Source organism: Plasmodium brasilianum, chromosome 6 (genome assembly GCF_023973825.1).
Source record: "Plasmodium brasilianum strain Bolivian I chromosome 6, whole genome shotgun sequence".
Lineage (NCBI taxonomy): Eukaryota > Apicomplexa > Aconoidasida > Haemosporida > Plasmodiidae > Plasmodium > Plasmodium brasilianum.
In genome coordinates this window covers 483,411-507,501 of record NC_090119.1, presented here as the reverse complement: position 1 = coordinate 507,501, position 24,091 = coordinate 483,411, and the positions used below count along the sequence as shown (strand labels likewise).

General features: G+C 26.4%; 8 protein-coding genes across 8 annotated transcripts; 7 read left to right on the top strand and 1 right to left on the bottom strand.

The window, feature by feature from the left end:
* Window positions 1-544: 544 nt before the first annotated feature.
* Window positions 545-2,141, top strand: MKS88_001705 (50S ribosomal protein L28; the record flags this gene model as incomplete). Its single annotated transcript, XM_067214656.1, has 5 exons — window positions 545-646; window positions 961-1,039; window positions 1,171-1,283; window positions 1,461-1,582; window positions 1,757-2,141. The coding sequence occupies 5 exons, from the start codon at window positions 545-547 to the stop codon at window positions 2,139-2,141; spliced, it is 801 nt and encodes a 266-aa protein (XP_067074592.1).
* A 544-nt stretch (window positions 2,142-2,685) lies between these two features.
* MKS88_001704 (4-diphosphocytidyl-2-C-methyl-D-erythritol kinase) lies at window positions 2,686-4,218 on the bottom strand (the record flags this gene model as incomplete). Its single annotated transcript, XM_067214655.1, has 1 exon — window positions 2,686-4,218. The coding sequence occupies one exon, from the start codon at window positions 4,216-4,218 to the stop codon at window positions 2,686-2,688; it is 1,533 nt and encodes a 510-aa protein (XP_067074591.1).
* A 2,220-nt stretch (window positions 4,219-6,438) lies between these two features.
* MKS88_001703 (cell division control protein 6) lies at window positions 6,439-9,111 on the top strand (the record flags this gene model as incomplete). The annotated part of the gene is made up of 1 exon (XM_067214654.1): window positions 6,439-9,111. The coding sequence occupies one exon, from the start codon at window positions 6,439-6,441 to the stop codon at window positions 9,109-9,111; it is 2,673 nt and encodes an 890-aa protein (XP_067074590.1).
* A 2,868-nt stretch (window positions 9,112-11,979) lies between these two features.
* Window positions 11,980-13,314, top strand: MKS88_001702 (merozoite surface protein 3; the record flags this gene model as incomplete). The annotated part of the gene is made up of 1 exon (XM_067214653.1): window positions 11,980-13,314. The coding sequence occupies one exon, from the start codon at window positions 11,980-11,982 to the stop codon at window positions 13,312-13,314; it is 1,335 nt and encodes a 444-aa protein (XP_067074589.1).
* Window positions 13,315-14,455: 1,141 nt separating this feature from the next.
* Window positions 14,456-16,450, top strand: MKS88_001701 (merozoite surface protein 3; the record flags this gene model as incomplete). The annotated part of the gene is made up of 1 exon (XM_067214652.1): window positions 14,456-16,450. The coding sequence occupies one exon, from the start codon at window positions 14,456-14,458 to the stop codon at window positions 16,448-16,450; it is 1,995 nt and encodes a 664-aa protein (XP_067074588.1).
* Window positions 16,451-18,090: 1,640 nt separating this feature from the next.
* Window positions 18,091-20,004, top strand: MKS88_001700 (merozoite surface protein 3; the record flags this gene model as incomplete). Its single annotated transcript, XM_067214651.1, has 1 exon — window positions 18,091-20,004. One exon carries the CDS (start codon window positions 18,091-18,093, stop codon window positions 20,002-20,004), a length of 1,914 nt encoding a protein of 637 aa, XP_067074587.1.
* A 361-nt stretch (window positions 20,005-20,365) lies between these two features.
* MKS88_001699 (uncharacterized protein) lies at window positions 20,366-20,683 on the top strand (the record flags this gene model as incomplete). The annotated part of the gene is made up of 1 exon (XM_067214650.1): window positions 20,366-20,683. The coding sequence occupies one exon, from the start codon at window positions 20,366-20,368 to the stop codon at window positions 20,681-20,683; it is 318 nt and encodes a 105-aa protein (XP_067074586.1).
* Window positions 20,684-21,742: 1,059 nt separating this feature from the next.
* MKS88_001698 (uncharacterized protein) lies at window positions 21,743-24,007 on the top strand (the record flags this gene model as incomplete). The annotated part of the gene is made up of 1 exon (XM_067214649.1): window positions 21,743-24,007. One exon carries the CDS (start codon window positions 21,743-21,745, stop codon window positions 24,005-24,007), a length of 2,265 nt encoding a protein of 754 aa, XP_067074585.1.
* Window positions 24,008-24,091: the final 84 nt, after the last annotated feature.

The following is a 24,091-nucleotide window of genomic DNA, read 5'->3' as shown; positions in this document are numbered from 1 at the left end:
ATTCAAAAAAAAAAAAATAAAATAATAATAAAAATAAAGTACAAATATATAATCAAATTTTATAAAATAATACATAAATCTGATAGGAGTGTAACGAGTTGAAAACGAAAATTAAAGAAAGGTTAAAATAAATAAAAAAGTTATTTCAAAGTTTTGGCGTTCTTACTTTCTTATTTACTGTTCATTTTTTATTATTCATTATATATTGTTCATTATTTGTTATTCCTTTGTTTTTTTTTTTGGGGGGGATTTTTTTCGTATTTTTTTTACGTATCGATTAATCAAACATGAATACTTTTACAACAAAGCAATGAAGGAAGCGAGCTGAAGTACTCCTTTCTGCTTCAGTACTTTTATAAATCTGTATTGAGAAAACTTAATAACAATGTATACATGGAGCTACAAAATTTAATATATAATTTTATTCACGCATTTGTGCATTTACAAAATGATGTTGACACTTAAAATTTGCAAGCTAGTTGTATAGTTTTTTTTTTTTTTGAATGAAATAAGAAATAACGTAAATTTTTTAAAAAAGAAAATAATGCAAAGTAAATACAAAAATAAAATATATAGCTTAGCAAGAAATGTGTATATATTTTATGTAATAATTAACTTGAAATATCTTTTCCTTTTTGGAGTTTCGGTATTTGTAACATCATGCATTTTGAACATTTACGTAACAGTTACATGGCATTGCATGCATATACACATGTATCCTTAGACATACGTATATGCGTACATATACACACATATATACATACAAATATATATACAAGTAAATGCCCATATAAACAAATATATATATACATACACACATATTTACCGTGTACACGTATAAGAATGCGCACAAATACATAAGCTGCTATAAAAACCAGTTAACATAATAAGTTGCAAAGAGCTATTAATAAGACATAATTTTTATACATTCAACTATATTCAATTTTTTTGTTTATTTAGATTTACAAAAATGAGGCAAACAGAATAAATTTTCAAAAGAATTTTTATGGTATACAAGAAAAAAAAGGAAAAAAGAAACGTAAAGAATAAAACCTTGAAATAAATATCACAAATGCTTATTTAACAGTTAGCAATTTTTCATTTTTAATATAGCATATATTAACTTTATATATATATATATATATATGTATTATTTTTTTTTTTTAACAGTGAAATCGTTAATTAAAAAGAGTGATATATTTAAAAGTAACAATATCAGCAAAAATTTACATGTTTCGAAATTTTCCTTATATACTAAGAAAAGGCATAAAGAAGCGTTAGCGGTGAGTTTGAAAACAGTTGTTGCTTGGTATTATTATTGTTTTATTTTTTGCAAGCCTATATAAATATATGCTTCCAACAGTTGTACACTTATATATATGTTTTAACTCTGTACCCTTTTAATGTTTAAAGTGTTCTTATTTTATTTCATTTTCTCTTCTTGTTTACACGTGAAACAGATCAGAAAATATCGAATGATTGGAACGTCAACAGCCAGAAGGCATCATGGGTTAGATGGCAGAAAGAGAATAAACAAAGTTACGATGTTGCCACTTAAAGAAATTAAACTGCCTGTAAGGAGGTTAGACCATAAATATTTATCAAATATATAGAAAAATAAAATAAAATAAAAAAAATAATAAATAAATAAAAAATATCTCTTCAATATTTGCAAACCGTTTTAGATTATTCAAAATTTGTATCCCTTGATGCACATATAATATATACTTTCTTTTTACAAAAAAAAAAAAAAAAGATGTCTGATATTAGGCAAAATGGACAACTGGAAAGCTCGTAAAATTTCCAAGTCGGGTGTGAAAACTCATAGAATACAGAGAGTAAATTTATTAAGGAAAAGAATTTATTTTGAAGAAGAAAATAGATTTGTAAAAATGAGAGTTAGTGCAAGAGGATTAAAGACTATAAAAAAATACGGTCTAGCTTACTGTTGTAAAAAATTTAATATAGACTTAAGCAAAAAGAAATATGACGCTGGTTATTCATCAAGGAGAAAAAAAAAGAAAAGTCCAGAAGCAGAAGCAGTTCCAACATATAACAATTTAAACGAAAAGCCACCATATATGCATGAAGAAGCGAATAAAATAATGAAAAACCTTAATTTGGATAAAGAAAATAAATAAATAGACTTAAAAATTAAAACTTAAAAAGGGCGGTGAAAAGAAGGTAAAAAAATAAACATATGTTCCAAGTAATAATGAATAAATCTGAAATGATTCGTACTTAAATAAAATACAAACAAGCATATATGATCAAGCTAAAGTATATTTAATTTTACACCTGTTAAGGCTTTTTTGAAAGTGCCTTACGAAAACATTTTAATAATCCAAAAAAAATTTATTTTTTTATAAATTAGGGACAGTAAGGGTACATATTATAACAATAGAAATAAATAACAAAAAATGCAAACACTTATAAAGGTATACATACATATATTTACAAATATATGTATAATGAATAAAGCACCGATTAATTCAAAAATAATACTAATTATGGCCTTAATTATGTGTACATACAATATAAGAGAAGGGGAGAAAAGGAACATATTGCGACGTTTAAGAACATTTTTTATTACGTTACATAAAACATATGTTTAGGTTATAAAGTTTTCATTTGGGAAGGTGTGCACATGTATATATACTTTATTATTTTTTTTTTTTTTTGAAATCATTTTTTCTTTATCACTTCGGCCAGTTTTTCCGGCTTGTACCAGTAATTTTGTTGTTTTCTTAAAGGGTCACATAAATACACTCTTATATTTACATTTAATTTTTCCCTTACTTGTTTAATTATATTTTCCACTTTTATCTTTTCCAAATTTATATCCATACCACTATTTTTTGTTATGGAAAATAACGATGAACCACTACCACTCATTGTTACAGCATCAAAAATGTTTTGTTTAATTAGAAGGTCTTTTAAATCTTTTAATGTCTTAAATAAAAAAAAAGCAGAATGTTCTAAATCGTTTATACAAATATTCTGAACATCTGTATTGTCAAGAGAAACGAATGTTCTCAAATAAATATGCTCCTTTTTCTCCACAATTTTAATAATATTATTACTATTTGAGTTAATGATGAAATGTTTTAATAAAGTAACTGGACTGTATTGTACTATTTTGCTATAATTTACATTTTCATAAACTGACTTGGATGATAATCCTTCGTCAACCTGAAATATATAAATCCTCTTTCCTGATATAGTTGCCTGAGCATCATATAAATCAACTACATCATTTCCTTTACCCGTACAATATGCAAAACCTGAACTACTAAAAAAAGATATATCACTACCAATTTTTTTTAAAAACTTGTTTTTTGATTCATTTGATTTTAAATATTTATAAAAATATTTTTCTAAAAAATAAAAAAGAGTAGCTCCATTAGACGATCCTCCACCAACTCCACTAAAAATGGGTATTCTTTTATTTACATGGACTAAAAATCTTGTATCATCTTTTATACTTAATTCTTCTCTATATCTTTTCAAAACTTTTATAATTATATTATCATCATTCAAAGGATAATTAAAATAATATTGTGTATGTTTTTCATCATTTTTCTGATTTGCTTTTTTGTTTTCATGCATTATACCGTATTCTTTATTTTTACTTATCGTCAGAAAATCATCAGATGAACATGGGAATAACAGTTGTCTTAATTTTATTTGATCTTCTTTACTTAAAGCTGTTATATAAATATTATCACCTAAATTTATTGAATGCATTAATGTTGATAATTCGTTGTAAGTTTCCTTTTTCTCTTTTAATTTTAAAAATAAATTAATCTTAGCTGGTGAAAAAAACTTGAAATCATACCATCGAGTTCTATTTAACATCTGCATTATTAATTTCATTTTGTTATTACATAAAATGTTTCCTTTTTCGTATATATCAGCATTGTCATTTATATCTTTGTACACATTACAGTAAGTTTTGATTTCGCATATATTGCGATTTGAGCGTTTTCTTAAATTACTATTCATCCATTGTTTCTTTAACAATACATATTTATTATCAACAATTTTGCTATATGGAATAATATAAAAAAAATATAATGTTGCACCATTAAAATGTTTGTATCCCTTTCTTACAATTTGGATGCTTCTACTAAAGACACTTTCGAACGCTATATTAATGTGAAGGAGAGGGATACAAAGGAATATAAGAAATGCTTTTATTTTTAAACAAGTTTTCATATTTCAGCTTTCCAAATGTGAGCTCCATGAAGGGGGGGGGGGGGAGAAGTTTGTTACCCGTCTTACTATGATTAAGTTATTTTATGTTTATAATGTTTGCATTTATCGTTATTCTTATTTACATTTTTAACTTCCTAAACTTTCATAAGGTTTCAATGAATAAAGATCTTCTGGAATATTTTGAAAAAAGAACAGTTCATCTTAAAGTTTTCATTTCATTTTATATCATATTATAACATTTTTTTTTTATTTTTTAAATTATCCATTAAATAGCTAATGGTATGACTATAAGTTTTATTGTTCATGTTGGTTTCTTAAATTACTGGTATAAAGTTTTTTCTTTTTTCTGTATAATAATGTACGTTTATGCGTAATTTCGTCAATTATAAAAAATGATCATATCTTTTTTGCTCTTACAAAAAAGTAACCATAAAAAAAGGATACAAGGAGTATTATATATATAAGAATATACACATTTATATACATATACATATGTGCACATATATAACCTTTTTTTTTGAACAAAAATGTTTATTTAAAAAATGTATCATGACGTCTGAATGATTTTTAAAATGGTTCAAAAGAAAGTAGTTCAAGGGAGAGATGTTTTTATAAGGTACATAAAAATATCTGAGATTCCTTTACGAGTTTCTAGAAATAAAATATTTTAGTAACATTATTATTTCATTACATATGTTGTTTTACTCCTACTACGTGCTATTATTTCGCACGGTTTATATCTTGTATGTATGCATATATGTATCTATATATGGATGTATATATGTATATATGTATGTATATATGTATGTATGTGTTTTTTTTATTTTTTTACTCTTAAACGTAGCTTTTTTTTCTGCTAAACTAACTGTATGCATGTACTCCTCATTGAAGAAGGTTCATAAGTATAAAATAAGAAAGAAAAACAGTAAAGATAAGATCTAAACTAGTTTAAGTAAACCTAGCAAGTATATATATATATATGTACATATATTTTTATAACTTTCTCCATAAATAAATTTTTGCCCTTTTATGATGTGTTCCTTATTTTCCTTTTTTTTTTTTTTAAATAGTTTGCAAATTATTATTAAAAATAACTCGTCTTTTTTTTTTTTTTTTTTTCCTTTAACTTTCATAAAAAAACATATCATTTATTTATTCTACATTTGTACATAAAAATGTCAGAAAGGAAACGCATAACTTCTTAATTATAATTTTCTTTTTTCTTTCTTTTTGAAATATAAGAGAATTACAATTTTTAATTTTTTTCTGTGCATGTATCTTCTTTTTTTTTTTTTACCCTTTCCCTGGCAAATATACATGGCATTTGTTTTTGAATTTATAGCTTTTTTTTGATCAAACAAATAAACATTTTATATACATATATATATACGCATATATATATATATATATATATATATTTATGCTTACAGATGCGCATACATACACTATATTTACATACGAATGTGCATACGTATGTAAATGATACAAAATATGCGTAAGGGAGCACAATGGCAGTATTTCTTTACTATTATGAATAAGTGTATATTATGTGTAGCGGGAAAAAAAAAAAAAAGAAAATTACATAAAACGAAATTAAGGGATATTATTCTTCTGAATTGCAAATATTATTATCGATTTTCATGAATGTTAATGCAATTTTTTAATATAATATGAACAAGTCAGGTATATTTGGACTTATTTTTATAATTTATTTCACTTTTTTTTTTTTTTTTTTTTTTTTTGTTTATTTATGAAATATTATTATGGAATACAGTCGTAAAAAGAGAAAAAAAAATTACAGCTTAATATACATACATATATAATGGCATATCTGCACATATATGTATATATTATTTTGGACAGCATTTTCATATCTTTTTCTTTTTAAACAACCCCAAAAGAATTATGAAAAATTACGAAGAAAATAACACTTGGCGTACTTTTTTTTTTAATACATAAATATATATATATATGTACATAACTACATAAAAATTTTTGTAGCTCTATTTTTAAATATACCTTTCCTTTTCAAGTTCATAATATTTTTCGATGAGAAAAAACAACTGAGTATTTTTAATTCCTTTTTGAACTTATAAATGTGCTTACCTTTCCTGCATCCAGTCCTTTTTTTTTTTCATTACTCATCCACTTTTCTCTTCATCCATTTAGAAAACCATTTAACCTGTTGCTATATTCTATGTTTAAAGTGCTTCCATCAAAATGAAAGTCAACAATGCTACCATAAATTTGAACAATACAATGACAAAGGAAAATAAAAACAGACACAAATTAAATGTAAACTCGAGTGATGCAAACGAAAAAAAGAAGAACGAAAAAGAAGCCGCACTAGTAAATGTACATCATAATAATGAAGACAAGAATAATAACACAAATAATAAACAAGTGAACGCACACAATAAAGAAACAGTAAATAGCAAAGATGTAAATAAAAATGGGGTAATAAAATATAAAGAGAAATCGATAGATACTAATACGATAGAAGATAAAATTGAAAAAATAGAAGATTCATTGAGTAAATTAGACGAAATAGAAAAAAAAATCGTTGATGACATATATGATTGTGAAAAATTTATAGAATTTTATGAAAAATCTAAATCTCTCCTAGACTCTAAAGATTTTAACAGCGATGTAGGAAGAGAAGAAGAAATAGAACAAATTAGAAAAATATTGAAAAGGTGCTCAAAGAATTTAGATGGTGAAGGAATATTCCTAACGGGGCCTAGTGGTCAAGGAAAAACCTACAGCATATTTTATATCATTAAAGAAATAGAAAAAGAAAAGGAAAAAGAAAAAGAGGAAAAAAGGAAGAAAAAAGAAAACACAGTAACGGGGAATTACAAAAACGTGGATTCTTCCTACTTCTATGTATCATGTTCTAATAGCCAAAAGCCATATGATATATTTGTTGATATATTACAACAGATAATAAAGAAAGATAAAAAGACAATTCTGAATAATGTAAAACAAAAGTATAATTTAAATGGCTTAGAGGAAGTGAAAAAGTTATTCATATATTATACAAGTAAATTAAATAATTTAAAAATAATAATTGTCGATGAACTAGATTTTATTGCAATCAAAAATGTGAGAATGGAATTAAAAACGAAAAATGTGTCTAAAACTTATAATGAGGACGTAGTTAAAGCTCTATTTGAATGTGTTCAAAGTTCTAAGTGTAAAATAATCCTAGTAGGTATTGCAAATAGTTTGGATTTAATAAAAGATTATACGCACATGAAAATTAATCAAATTATTTATAAACCATATAACGAAAAGCAGTTTATGAACATTATAAGAAATAAATTAAACACTTTGGAAGATGAATTTGTTAATAAAATTTTTAAAGGAGTATCGTTGAATATACATGTTAGGCAAATATCTAATAGAAATGGAGATATTAGATCATGTTTTGATGCAATTTTAAGGGTCTTCTTAGATAAAAGATCAGATTTAGAAGAGAGAAAAAAAAATTTAATTAAATTGAGAGAGGAAGTCATGATGAATAAAATTTTCAATAGACAAGAGAAAAGGAATTTATTTCTTTTGCTGAATGATCCGGAGGAGGATCAATCAACGGACGTGATGAACGAAAATGAAGATTCTTCCAGCGAAGATGATACCGACTTAGAAGTCCCTACAAAGAAAAGGAAACAAAAAGGCATCCAAATGGTGGAAGCAGAAGAAAAAGAAGAAGTAAACGAAGTAGACGGCGTACAATCCCACGTACTGAATGAGAACAGTCCAAATTGCAGAACAACCAAAAGGGCGAAGCTAGATATGAAGAACAACACCCATTATAGAAGCGGTTGCAGTCATGATGAAAAGGAAGATGACAATTTTTACCTTAACAATAATGTAACGCCTTTATCAACCATTCAAGATTATGAAAAAGAAAATAAGTTCCATAAAAATGCAAAAGATTTAAAATTCACAGATTTTAAAAATGAATTTTCCATTGGATATGATACACTAAAAAAAGAGATTATTAAAATACAAAATAATAATGAAACGTTAAGTGATATATTGATAAGAAAAAATTTTAACGCAAATGATAATGAATCTTTTTATAACTTTAATGAGTATACACCTAAACAGTGTTATGAAAGTCCATTTAAGGTATTATATAAAAATGAAATAGACAGTGAAGAAATACCACATTTCAAAGATAAGCAAGATATATTAAAAAATATAAATATTGAAAAATTATTATCATTTGATACTATAATTGATAATCAAATAAAAAATATAGAAAAAAAATACCAAGATTATTCTACTACTGCTAATAGCAATGCAGTAATTATTTCAGATATAAAAAAAATTACCGACAAAATTCCGTTAGAAGAACATAAAGATATCCTATTCAAAATAAAGAGTCTACCCTTAATTCAAAAAATATGTTTATATGCATCATGTAATGTAGTAGTAAATGATTCACATTTAAATTCAGATGAAGAAAATGACATCTCAGGAAATAATAAATGTCAAAGTAAAAGCAAAAGTCAAATTATCGAAATCACCTATGCTGATATTCAAAAGGGATTCAGAAATTTATGTAGCACCTTATCCGAAACCTCCTATATAAAAGACATATTAGAAGGAAATACCATAGATCAGGCCATTGAACATTTTGAAGAACTTGGTATATTAACAAATTGTAAAAAAAATCAAAAATTCAAAGAAAAAAAAAGCGTTGTAAAAGTTCCAAAAGGGTTAACACCTAGATTTGCTAATATAAAAAATAATAAAAATTTCTCGTCTCAAAACAAATTAAATTCGATATATCAATTTAATCTTCCAGTTTGTGTTATTAAACAAACTTTAAAAGAAATATCCTCTATTCTTTCAAGTTTTGACGGAAACTCTCAATTTTAAACAATACTCAAGAGAAAAATGCCCTGCGTATAAATACAGCAACAGTTATGGTAGCTTCTATGGCAGCAGCTACGGAAGCATCTTCGGAAGCAGCTACGAAGCAACTACTTCTACTGCTACTATTACTGTCGAACAAATAAATCCATAAAAACAGGGAAGCTCATAACGTTTCCACATTACATCAACATGCTTCGAATTCTACATTTTTATCACTAATAAAGAAATACTCTCGTATGTGTGTATTTGTAAAAATAGCATGTCATTATTTTATTAATTTTTTTTTTTTTTTTAATTGTTTTGGAAAAATATACATACGCATACGAAATGGTTTATCTAATTTGAAAAGACGAGTATGTTACATAGTAATGTTACAAAAAAAAAAACTTTAGCCCCCGATGCTTTATTTTCTGTCTTAAATTATAACCCCTTTTTTTTTTTTTTTTTTTTTTTCTGGATCATGTGTATAATATATATATATATATATATATATAAATCCATATCCTTGTTTTTTTTTTTTTTTTTTTTTGTTTTATTGTTAATAACATCCCTTTTTTTTATTCAATTTTTGTTTATCTTTTTTTAAATAACTTTTTTTAAATGTATATTTATGAAACTTTTAAAATAATGCAATATAAAAAAGGTAAAAAAAGATAAATAAACTCAGAGATGTAAATATAGAATAAAATACGAAAAAACTTTGCACGTCTATCTGTGTATACGTAAATATTATAGAAGATTCGGACGTGCTTATGTGTTTGTATGAACACAACAATTTCATATTTTTCAAAATTTATTTCCATTATTTAAACCCTTTATAATTTAATAAGAATTTATTGGGCTTATTCCAATGAAATAGTAAAAACTCATTATTTGTTATTTTATTTTACTTCATTTTTACTTTAGTTATACTTTATTTTATGATATTTATTTTTTTTTTTTTTTACATATTTGCACATTTTTGTTAATACTGGATTAACACTCATCCGCAGTTAGAAGCGATGATATATTAAAATTTTAAAAGAAGACTTAGTGAAAGGATATAATAGTAAATATGAGCCAATATTGCTTTATGCTTCAAAAAATTGCATCTACGATCGAGGTAACCTCCATTTGTCTGATGGACAGCACATACATATGCATATTGGTACATATAAATAAATGTTCATTACATACATAAATATTAAAATAATTAGCTTATGAGAGTAAAAAGCATACAAAATGTAAATAAATTAAAGTGCGCTATCGGAACCATGACAACATTATATTTCGACATAAATATTAACATATCAATAGGACTATTTTTTTTTTTTTTTTTGAGTAATAATAACATCGGTAACAATTTGAGGTGAATCAAAAAAAAAAAAAAAAAAAACAAACAAACAAATAAATAAATAAAATATAAAATATAAAATATAATAAAATAAAAAAAAATAAGAAAAAATAAAATATAATAAAATAAAAAAAAGAATATACCTTAGCATGTTAAATAAGAGGCTATATTTCTAACTATTAAATTATCGTAAGTCATGAAACAGTAAATTTGTTTTTATAAATAATTACGTACTAATTTGTGATTATATATTTAAAGCAGAATTTTAAGTAGCAATTTAAGCAGTAGGGGAGAATGAATCTATGTACAGAACTGTTCTGCAAAAAAAAAAAAAGCTGATGCAAAAAAAGTATTGAATAGTTTAATGAATAGCCAATTCACAATCTACATATCCATTTAAAATTAATTGTCTTCTATTATTTTAGTGGATTATATGTTAATCTTTATATGTATAATTCAAAATTGAATATATTAATTTTAAAAATGAAAATTATTATTTTAACTTAATTTTTTTTTTTTTTAGCTCTACCTAAATTGGTGTATAATATTAAATGGAATAAGAAAATATACCTTTTTCCATGTAATTTTTTCAAATATTTTAAAAAATTCTTTTAATATTTTTTTAACTTTAATTTTTTTTTTTTTTTTTTTATATTAATAAGATAAATTTTATTTCTCCCTCTTCTCTATATTTATTTATATAGTATAATAAAAATACTATAGTTGATAAAATGAAAAATGATTATATATGAAACTAGGAAAATAGCAATTTTAGAGGAAAATCCCATAGAACTACATAATGTTGGAGGTACGCAGTTTGCTTCTTATTTTCCACATTTTAGAGTTATTAATTAAACAATTATAGCTATTATGGAGTTGTTATAATTGATATTAAATTATTTTGAAAATAAAGATCTTATTAATTTTTTTTTTTTTTTTTTAAAAAGAAGATATTTATTTATTTTGGTTTTGCACATAATGAACAATTGTTCATTTCCGAGTCCAAAAGTGATTAGAACGATTCACGCTTTATATAATGTAAAACATTAAAAAAAAAGTATTAATGAAATTAATTTCATGAATGAACCAATTTTTTTAGTGCACTTAAAACCCTCATATTTTCTTTCTTGCTTTCTTATTTTGTTGTGTAATCCTTCTCTTTTTTTTTTTTTTTCCAAATTCACATTTCTACAATGTAATGAAGTAGACTTTTATGAATTTAAAAGTAAATTGTTACGTTTTTGCTTCATTATTATTGTTACTTTTACTGTTGTTTTATTTTGATTTGTTTTATTTATTATTATTTATTTATTTTTTTTTTTTTTTTGTTTTATAATTTCAATTTCAAATTTCCCATTTATAATTAACTGAATGATTCACGATAGATTCGAAAATTCTATTTTTTTTCTGGGTAAAATAAAGAAATAAATGTTAAAAAGAAAAATGCACACATCATAAAACTTCCCTCGAATATTTTTATATTTTTCGTATACTTTAAAATATTGCAATTTTTTTTTTTTTACCTTAAAAAGTAGAAAATGAAAAACGTTTTTGGTATTATATTCCACATAATTCTTTTTAATTTATATATATGCCTAAATCGAGCGGAACTAATAGACAGTGATAAAAATACCGTCAATATAAACAACACTGGACAAAATTTAAGGAATGGATTATCAAAGAAAAATGTTTCGTTACAAGATGAACAAAATAATACAATTATAGGAAATACTGATGTATCAGAAGCAGCGGCATCAAGTCATACATCAGGAACAACACAATCAGAAGCACAATCAGAACCACAAGCACAAGCACAAGAACAAGTAGAAGATGATGAAGAAGAAGAAGAAAAAGAAGAAGAAGAAGAAGAAGAAGAAGAAGAAGGACAACCAGAAACACAACGCAGAATCTTAAATGAGCAAGAACAGCAACGGTTACAATCTCAAAAACAAGAACAAACCCCAGAGCAGATAAAAAAAAGACAAGAGAATGTAGAAATAACATTAAAATTCGTACAAGAAACAGACAAATTAGCTGATGAAATAATCGATTTGGCAGAACAAGTAACAGAAGTAGCAAAAGAAGGAGAAAAAATACGCAAAGATTTTTTAAAGCTAAGTTCAAAATCTTTAGATGAGAATGATACAGAACTATTAGAATATGAAGTATCAATAATTGAAGCCTTTTCTTTAGGAAATGACGCAGTAAGAGCAAGAAATGAAGCAGAAAAAGCGCAAGAAATGGCAAAAAATGCCAAAACTGTAGAAGAGGCAGAAATGGCTAAAAATATAGCAGAACATGCAAACAAAAAAATAAAAATAGTAAAACTAAATATGGAAAATACAGCAGCAAAATATAAAGAAGATTTATCAGCATATCCCCGCACAAGCAAAAAAAAAGTTAGACTACAACTAGTAAAAACATATACAGAAGAAGTTGAAGCGGGAAAAGAAGGAAAAGCCGATAAGGAGGAAGAAGTTATGGGGGAAAAAGTTGAAGATGGAGAAGAAGAAACCAAAGAGGAAGTAATACAAGGCGTACCAAACGTGCTGGAGGAAGATAAGGATGAAGAGGATGAAGCAGATGAAGCAGATGAAGCGGATGAAGCAGATGAAGAAGAAGGAAATGGGGAAGGATCTCAAGGAGATACAAATCAAATGCAAGGCAAAAAGAATGTTGTTCCATTAAATGATGTTAGTGCTCATGAATCACTTGCAGTAAATTACAATAGTGTTAATGACGTTAAAAAAGCAATTGAGGGATTATTAAAAAATATGCTTACTATAGTTGACGATGATGCTTATACTTTGAACACACTCAAAGAATTAGAGCAAGATATCCAAAAATTTTTTCAAAAAAATATAACTACTTAAAAAGGTATAATTAATATTTGACGTATTCAACTGAAATATTAACATATTGTGAATATTCCTTATTATAAACGATAATTTAATGTGGAATTACTAAGGTTTTTTATTACTATGAGTGATAACCACTGTAATATGTCACATGGAAAAAAAAAAAAAAAAAATATATATATATATATATATATATGCATATGAATAACCGAAGTCATAAATTTTTGGTCTTTTCCCCATATAATATATCAGCACATTTTTTCATTCTTTTAAATTATTTCTTTCCTTTGTTAACAAATTACAAATTTATATTCCATTTTTTTTTTTTTTTTTCTTCTTAAATTTGAACAAAAAATTACTCATAATGAAAGTTAATATTAATTATTTTGTAAATATAAGACAAACATTTTCAGAAAAATATCCAATGTATATTACTAAACTTTGTCAGAAGTGCTTTCTGTGCATTATGTTTCCAATTTTTTAGATTAACCGATTAAATATAATATCTCTGATTAAACCATTGTATTAATATGATGTATTAAATAAATTAAAATGAATATAAAGACAATCGAAACTTTCTTTTGTGGGCGAAATTATTACTTTTGTTTTTGTTTGTACACATATGGCTGTTACACCCATCCAAATGTAAAAATGGCTCGATGTGTCCAAGTGTTGTGATACGTTCATTAAAAAAAGACAGAAATAAATAAATAAATAAATAAATAAATAAATATATATATATATATATATATATATATATTTAAAAAAAAGTATAGTAAAAATTAATTCAATTAATTAAACCCATTTTTAACGTTATAAGAGCGTATATACATGCGCATGTTTATATATTTAATTATTTTTTTTCGATTTTTTCGATTTTCCTTGCAACGTTTATCGATTCCCCAAGAGTATTGCTTTTCATTTTTGCACTTTTCAAATCACATTACCTGTCATGTTTTTACATTTTTTTATTTTTATAAATATATCTTCAAATTTATAGTTAATGACTTAAATATGTCTCCTATTTCTGTAATTTTTTTTTTAGAAAAAAAAAAAAAAAAAAAAAAGGCAAAAATATAAAACATAAATTAAATTATTATACACTGTAAACTAAAAATTGCTGATTTTTTTTTCTTTTTTATAATTAAAATCTAAAATGAGGAAACTTTGGAGTATTACCTTTTGTTTATCTATTTTTAATTTATATATATATGAAAATAACGCCACATGTAAAGAAATTGCGAAACAGAAAAAATCTAATTTAAGAAATGGCTTGCCAAATAATAATTTTCATTTGCAATATGAAGAAAAGAATACAGTGAATGAAGAAGACAGTTTTATAATTAATACAAGTGGAGGTTACTCTGATATAATAAAGCAAGAAACAGAAAAAAAAAAAGAAGAGTCAGAACTACAAGTACAAGCACGTGCTCAAAATGAACTGTCCGAACAAGCAGAGGAGGTAGTAACACAAATTAAAAATGAAGTAGTTGATACAGAAAAAGAGAAGGCAGTAAAAGAAGCGGAACAATTAGCAAAAGAAACGGAAGCAATAGTAGAAGAGGTGAAAAAAGTAGGATTAAAAAACGAAGACAAGGAAAAAGAAAAAGCAAAAGTTGAGGTTGAAAGTTCAAAAGAAGAAACCAAAAGTGCATCAGCGGAAGTAGCAAAAAGAGCGAAAGAAGCAACTTCAGAAGAAGAGGCAAATACTGCAAAAAGGGCAGTAGAAAATGAAGTAGAGAAAGCCGAAATGGCAAAAGCTGAAACAGAAGTAGCATCTAAAAAGATAAACGAAAAAAGTCTACAAACACTCGGAGGAAGCATGGAAAAGACAGATCACGAAAGAAAAATCGAAAATTCAGCAGTTGATACAGAAAAAGAAAAGGTCGTAAAAGAAGCAGAAACTTTAGCACAAGAAGCGGCACAACTATTAGAAGAAGTGGAAGCAATTGCAGAAGAAGTGAGAAAGGAAAAAATAAATAGCGGAGATAAGGAAAAAGAAGAAGCAAAAGTTGAGGTTGAAAGTTCAAAAGAAGATATCAAAAGAGCTGCAGAAGAAGCATTAGAAGCAGCAAAAAGAGCGAAAGAAGCAACTTCAGAAGAAGAGGCAAAAACTGCAAAAGAGACAGCACAACATGGAGTAGAGAAAGCCAAAAAGTCAAAAGAACAAGCAGAACAAGCAGCAAAAAATATAAACGAAAAAATTATAGAAACATCTAAAATAAAGGTGGAAAAAGCAAGGCAAGAAAGACAAAATGGAAATTCATTGGATGCTGCAGAAAAAGAAAAAGCAGTAAAAGAAGCAGAAAAATTAGCACAAGTCGCGGCAAATTTATCAGAAGAAACAGCAGCAATAGCAGAAGAAGTAGAAAAGGCAGTAGTAAATAGGGATGAGGAAGAAAAATTAAAAGCAAAAATTGAAGCTGAAAGTTCAAAAGAAAAAGCTAAAGCAGCAGCAGAGGACGCCGTAGAAGCAGCAAAAAGAGTGAAAGCAGCGAATTCAGAGGAAGAGATAAAAACTGAAAAAAAGGCAGCAGAACTTGCAGTAGAGAAAGCCAAAACGGCAAAAGCTCAAGCAGTAGAAGCAGCAAAAAAGATAGACGAAAATATTCTAGAAACATCTAGAATAAAAATGGAAAAAGTAAGGGAAGAGAGAGAAAAGCGAGAAAGAGCGAATGAAACAAAAGAAATAGCAAATACACAAAAACAAGTTGTACTAGAACTAATAAATAACTCTTCAAAAGAGAATGGCAATGTAGTCGATATGGATGAACAAGTAAAAGAGGAGAATGATGAGGAGAGTGAAGAAGATGAAGAAATTAAGCAGGAAATAGCCCAAGAAGAAAGGGGAGAAGAAGGGGAGGAGAAAAAAGAAGATGAAGAAGAAGTAGAAGAAGAAGAAGAAGAAGGACCACAAGAAGATAATAAAGGTCAACAAGAAAGCGAAAAAGGTAATGTTCCATCAAATGATATAAACGCTCATAAATCACTTTCAGAAGATTACAGAAATAATGATGATGTTAAAAAAGCTGCTGAGGAATTATTTCAAATGATGATTAAGGTAGTTGACGATGACTTTTCTACTATTGATACACTCAAAAATTTAGAGCAAGATATGCATCAATTTTTTCAAAATTATATAACTACTTAAAATGACAGCTTACAATATGACTTACTTAATTGTAACTACTAACATTATGTTAACAATCATGATAAAATGAAATAAATGAACACACCGTATTATTGTAGTTTCGTGCCGCAGTGGACTATAGCCACAGCTGTATGTTACATAAAATATATATATACATATATATACCTCTGTTTATCTTTTTTTCAAATGAACTGATAGTGCCATCAACTTATTCTACTACAACGTTCCATTATTACAACAGGGAAGAAATTTTATTTAAATATAAATTAACGCATTAAGAAAACAAGGCTATAAGTGAGAAAAAAAGAGAAAAGAAAAATGAAAATACGAGAGTAAAGAGAGCATACAAATTAGCTTGTTATCTTAAGAACTATCTGTCACTCTCTTAAATTGTTTTAACTTATGAAGCATTAATTTTGTTTTTACAAAAATGTAAATAATAATTTAAAATTCTAAATTTAAAGCAATACATAAGTTGCAAAATTGATGTACAGCTCTATTTACATGAAGAAATAGCTATAGTCCAAATACAGCAAGAATGTAATGATCCATTTATGATCTATATATCTAGTAAAAAAACAATTGTTTTTTCTATTAATTTAATAAATTATATGTTAAACTTTATATACCTATTTTGAGGGCCAATATGTTTGTTTTAGAAATCGAAATTACTATACTGAACATATTCATTTTTTTTTTTTATTTCTTTGTCTCATTCTGAGATATCTTGAAACAATTTGATATGACACAATAATCAGAATGTATGTTCTTTTCTATTTTCTCCTTTTTTTATATAAACAAAATATAATTTATTTCTCGTCCTTTATTTTTAATTTCTTAAATATTGTATTAAATACTCCGAAATTGATAGGTAAATGTTAATTATTCGTGAAAATAGGAAAAAAACAGTTTCAAAGAAAATTTGTTCGACACTGCTTAATGGTAGAGGCATATACTGTTCTTGCTGTTTTGAATTTTATATATTTCGTAAAAAACGGAGGGGAAAAAAAAAAAATGACTATCTGCAAAAATAGGCACATTTTATTAAATAAATTAATTCGCATTTAAAGGTCGTAGCCATTTTCCTTTTTAAGAAAAAATAAATTTTTTTTTTTTTTTTTCATACAGGTATAGTTCACATATACGTACGTTTCTAAATTTGTGAATAATTTAGGTTGGACATTTACAATCGAAAAAATAAAATAACTACTTATATATATATATATATATATATATATATATGTGCATAATAACGGTTTATACAAAAATTAAAAAAATAAATTTGCTCCATAGGCCATATTTGTGGGTGGTGTGCGAAGCACACATTTTTTATTTTAGATTTTTTCTTTGTATATATATTTTCGAACGTTTCAAATTTTTTTGAATCGAAGTGTTTTTGCCATTTTTAAAATTTAAGATAAATTATCTTTCCTGAAATTATACTATAATTATATTCTACTATATTCTATCATACTGTATTAAACTATACTATTTTATTTTAACCGACTTCTTTGTAACCATGTCTGCCAATTTACAATTAATCATTTGAATTAAAAGCTGTAATTTTTCATTTTTTTTTTTTTTTTTTTTTCTAAAGTGTACATCAAAATATTGAAACATTCCTAAAATATAAATTAAAAATGAATAAAATTTTTAATGTTACATTTTATGTATTTATTTTAAGTTTATGTACTTGCGAAAACATCGCAAACTGTATAGAAAATGCCCAAAATTCTGAAGTTACAAACCAGATAAAATATAATTTGAGGAAGAATTCATCAGTAAGTAATGTTTATTTACAAAATGAGCAGAATAATTTAGAGTCAAAAGAGAATGATATTCAAAATGATAAAGAATTAGATGGAAATAATAACGAAAATAATACAAATGAAGAACATAGTAAAATATCAAAAAGTGTAAAAAATATTAATGGTATATATATTAGACCATATATTACACAATTGACAAAAGACAGTTCCAACGAAGCAAGTATTACTCCAGAGGAATTGGAACAGGCGAATGTAAAAGCACAAGAAGATGTATCCCCGGTATTAGTATCATTAACAGATGAATCAGGTACAGTGACAAATCAACCCGAAAACTCCCCTGATTCTGGAGATGGCAAAAGTAAAGAAAGTACTGGCGATAGTGGTACAGGTGATGGAGTACTTGTTCCACAAGAAAAAAATATTAATCCTACAGATGAATTGCCGCAACAAAGTTTACAATCTGAAACACGTGATAATGATACTTTGGTAACTACTACTGAAAACCAAGACCAAAAAACAAGAACTATTGAGGAACAAGCTTCCGACACAGAGATAAAAGCAGGAACAACAATCCCTGATACAACAAGAACAGACCAAGAACCATTAGCAGAAAGAACAGAACAAGAGCTTGGAAAAGAACCAGGAAAACCAGAATCATCAGAATCATCGGATTCATCAATAGCTACAGCGTTACCGGATCCGCCAGAACCACCAAAAGTATCAGTATCATCTAATGAACAAGAAAGAGCAGAAGAACCTTTTGCAGAGAAATCATTGGATGTATCAGAATCTGCAGCAGAAACGGAAAGGCAAAATCTAACATCTGGAGATAACACTTCACAAGAAGCTCCAGCAAAATCAGTCCTCCCTACAAAGGAAGTACAGGAAGACGAAGAAAAAAAAGAACCATCAACAACACCTGATGCAGTAGCAGAATCATTAGCAACACAAGAAACGTTATCAGAACACACCCGCATGTCAACCGAAATAGGACCACCACCATCACAACAGAAAGATGAGAAACAACAAGGACAGCAGAAAGAGCAGATGCAAGAACAGAAGCAAGAACAGAAGCAAGAACAGCAAGATGTACCGCAGAAAGAACCACATCAAGAACACCAACCCACTGATCTTCCACCTGCTCCGGTTAAAACTCCACCACCTAGTCAGCAAGATAAACCGACTGGTCATGGACTAGTGAAAATAGCAGAAGGAGTTGAAGGAAAAAATAAAAATCATGGTAATAACACCAGGATTCCTGAAAAAACCAAAAAAGAAGAAAATCAGAGTGCTCTTGAAATAGTAGATTTAACCAAAGAAGAAAGTCTTAATGTTTTGGATAAAGACGAAGAAGTAGCAGAAGAAAAAGAAGAAGTAGATGAAACAGAGGAGGAAAGTAAAGAAGATATGGACATAATAGAAGAAGATGACCTCCAGGTAAAAGAAGAACAAGACGAAGTAGAAGAAGAAGAAGAAGAAGAAGTAGATGAAGTAGATGAAGTTGATATACCAACTGAAGAAGGAAAAAAACACGCCCAGGAAAACTACCACAAAACAAATAAAAACGGTGAAGAACAGAAAAGAGTAAAGAATAACATTGCACTAAATGACAAAAGTGCTCATAAGCCACTTATCCTTAATTATAAATTTAATGATAACGCTGAGAAAGTAACTGAAGCATTAGTGAAAACGATGATTAGTGCAGTCGGGGGAAATACTGGGATTATTGACACACTCAACGATTTAGCTGGAGATATATCTCATTTTGTTCTAAATAATACATAAAAAAATTTTAGACTAATTTATCCATGATTTTAAATGTTTGTACAGTGTATAATGTTTGCATAATATGTGCAATACTGGTGTTAGAGCAAAAACAAAAAAAAAATATTTTTTTTACTGGTTTAGTTTTTATTTGACAGTGATGTATAAGAGATAAAACATAAAGTATTAACAAAAGTGTTTGCATTATTTTCAGTTTTATTTTTTTTTTTTCAGAACTTTTTAATGTTTCATTAAATACTTAGCTAACATTTTGTAACTGTAGAAGAACAGTTAATTTGTTTAAATTTATTTTCGTTCATCTTTAAAAAAAAAAAATGAAACAAAAACGAATAACATAAAAAATATTGAAAATATAAAAAATATGGAAAATAAAAATAATATAGATAATAAAAATAATATAGAAAATAAAAATAATATAGAAAATAAAAATAATATAGAAAATAAAAATAATATAGAAAATAAAAATAATATAGAAAATAAAAATAATATAGAAAATAAAAAAAATATAGAAAATAAAAAAAATATAGAAAATAAAAAAAATATAGAAAATAAAAAAAATATAAAAATTAAAAAAGATATTATCTTCGATTATACTATAAATATAAAAGTTCTTTTTAAGTTCTTATCGATCATAATATATAGTAACAATTTATGTAAAATAATTATCAAAAAAATTTAACATTCCATTATTAAAAAAACGCATAAGAAAAAATATATATAGATTATCCTACCAAAATTAAAGTAGAATAACTATGGTACCCTCATATTTTTAATATATATAGATAGATATAGACATAGATATACACATGTGTACATTTGTGTGTGTATATATATAAACGGCTATAAATTGTGTTAATTTCTTGTAATCATTTGTGAAATAAATAACATGATGGAAATTCTCCGAGATATGGAAACGCAGGTGTAATTTGTTTTGCATCTTATTTTCAAATTTTTAATTTTGTTAATTTAAAACGATCGCTTATGTTCCACCCTTTATAGTTACGTTAAAAAAAGAATAATAATAAATAGTGTAATAAGGTTTATCGTGGTTTTTTTTTTTTTTTTCTCTTTTCCTTTCCTTTCCGTTTTTTTTTTTTTTTTTTTTTTTTTGCATGCACATTTCACATCTGTTAATTTTCCAAATTTACAAATAATTTCATGAGGTTGTTCCCAGTTTCATGCTTATTTTATTTAAAAAAAAACTCCATATTTATCAAATAAATTAAAAAAAATAATTTCATTAATGAATAAAATTTTTTAGTGTGTAAAGGATATTCTTTTTTTTTTTTTTTTTTTTTTTTTAATTTATTATTTTTGATTTATTATTTTTTTAAATTTCCCATATAAGTTTATTTTCCAACATTTCTAATTTTTTTTTTTGGTACCGTTACCTTTTATAATATTTATTATAAATTTATTTTATTTTTTTTTTATTTCTCTTCTTTTGTTAAAATAATTTTATTTTGTAATTTAAAATTAAAACTATGGTTTAAAAAGATATAGTAAGAAAATTTTTTAAAATTCTTTCTTTTAGTAATAAAAAAAAAAAAAGTGTAGAATAAAAAAAAGGAAAAAAAATTTAAACACATTGAGAAAAAAAAAACCTAAAAAGCTAAAATTAGAGATTACACAATTTTTAAAATTATATTTGTGAATTTTTTTATTTATTTTGATACCTTTTAAAATATAATAAATTCTTTTTTTTTTTTTTTTTTTTTTTTTTAAATAAAAGTAAAAAATGGGGAATCTTCTGAATTTAACCTTTTACATATTTTTTTTAAATATGTATATGAACATAAACAATGCTACAATAATAGATGGTGTTCAAAGTGATGACCATATGAAAAAAAGAGATTATAATTTAAGAAAGGGTTCGTTAACAAAAAGTAAATTTCCACGTACTCCTGAGGATTATTTAAAGACAGATTTGGGGGGTTTTCAAAAAATGGGAGAAGGTTCTTATTATGAAATAAATTTACGTGATAATCGTACTGATTTGTTAGAAAATGTAAATAACTCCAATAATCCTTCTGTAGAAGATGATGGAAATATAAAATATAGATCATTTTTAAGATCTGATGTACGAGAAGAACTTAAAAAGAATATTGAGATGCAACAAGAGGATAAGAATTCACAATCAAAGTCACAACTACCAGAAAATTCGCTCGAATCAGAAAAAAAAAATATAGCTAATGATTCTGAATCTAGAAATGATGAAAAAAAGGAAGAAGTCAAAGCTAAAGAAGATGAAAATTTAGAAGAAAAACGGGAAGAAGTAGATTTAAAAGCAGAGACAAAAGATGCATTAACAAAACAGGAGGAAGAGAAATCACGCCAAACTGAATTTGAAAGTCCTAGAGGACCTAAAGATAATTTGGATGAACAAGAAAAATCAGCAAATTTGCCTAAAGACATGGCACCACGAAACCTAGAGTCAGATGATAACAAGCAAACACAACTACCACTGCCAGAGTTGGAAGAATCAAATAAATCACAGTTGGATGAAGAAAAAAATGAAGATAAAGAAAATGATAAAGATAATACGGATAAAAATGTAGAAGATGGAAAAAAAGGAGAAAAAGACGGGAAAAAAGACAGAACTGAAGGAAACTTAGAATCAGTAGTACAAATGAAAGAGGAAGCCGGGTCAGGTGGAAAACCACCACAAGAAACATTTCCAGGAGGAAAAAAATTAAAAAATATAGATTCAAACGAAGGATCAGAAGACGGAAAAAATAAATTACCAACATCACAACAGTCAGATGATTTACAGAATGCCCTAGCATCATCAGTAACGCCAGAAGAAACAGTAAATGCTAAAGATAAACTAGAGAAACAACCACCACAAGAAAATCCAAAGTTACTAGAAGAAGACGTCGAACATAAACATCAAGAAGATGAACAGAAGGAATTACAGAAATTGAAGCATCAAAAACAACAAGAGGAAGAAGAAGAAGAAAAAAAAAAAAGAGAAAAAGAGCGAGAAATGAAAGAGGAACAAAAAAAAGAAGTTAAAGAACCCGCCAAAACGCAAACAGAAAATGTATTTGAACAGCCAAATATTCCTCCAAGGGATAACGATGATATATATCACAAAGAGAAAGATGTAAATAAAAGAAAAGAGGAAGAAAAAAGAGGAGAAGAGGAAGAAAAAAGAGAAGAAGAGGAAGTAAAAAGAGAAGAAGAGGAAGAAAAAAGAGAAGAGGAAGAAAAAAGAGAAGAGGCAGTAAAAAGAGAAGAAGAGGAAGAAAAAAGAGGAGAAGAGGCAGTAAAAAGAGAAGAAGAGGAAGAAAAAAGAGAAGAGGCAGTAAAAAGAGAAGAAGAGGAAGAAAAAAGAGGAGAAGAGGCAGTAAAAAGAGAAGAAGAGGAAGAAAAAAGAGGAGAAGAGGAAGAAAAAAGAGGAGAAGAGGCAGAAAAAAGAGAAGAAGAGGAAGAAAAAAGAGAAGAGGCAGTAAAAAGAGAAGAGGAAGAAAAAAGAGGAGAAGAGGAAGAAAAAAGAGGAGAAGAGGCAGTAAAAAGAGAAGAAGAGGAAGAAAAAAGAGAAGAGGCAGTAAAAAGAGAAGAGGAAGAAAAAAGAGAAGAGGAGACAGAAAAAAGAGAAGAAAAAGAAGAAAAAAAACAGCAAGTGGAAAAAGAAGAAGAGGAAGTAAAAAAAGAAGAGGAGGCAGTAAAAAGAGAAGAAGAGGTAGAAAAAAAAGAAGAGAAGGAAAAAATGGAAGTCCACCAGGAGGGAGCAGAAACATACAATGAAGAAGATAGGAAAAAGGAAGAGAGAGAAGAAGCGACTGAAGCACAAAAAAAGAACAGTGATTTATCAGATGATACTGAAGCTACAAAGTCTCTTGTAAGAGATTACGGAGATGTCATTAATTTTAAAAACTCAGCTGAAAAATCAATCCACTCCACGATTGATTCAATTGATACTGAAAAGACCGTTTCAGATACACTTCATGGTTTATCGAAAGATATGACTAACTATTTTGTTAAAGATATGAATATTTAGAAAACGAAAGTTTGTTGCATATATAAATGTTAATGTCATCATTTATATAAAATCTGTTATACTAAATATGTCACTATTTTATAT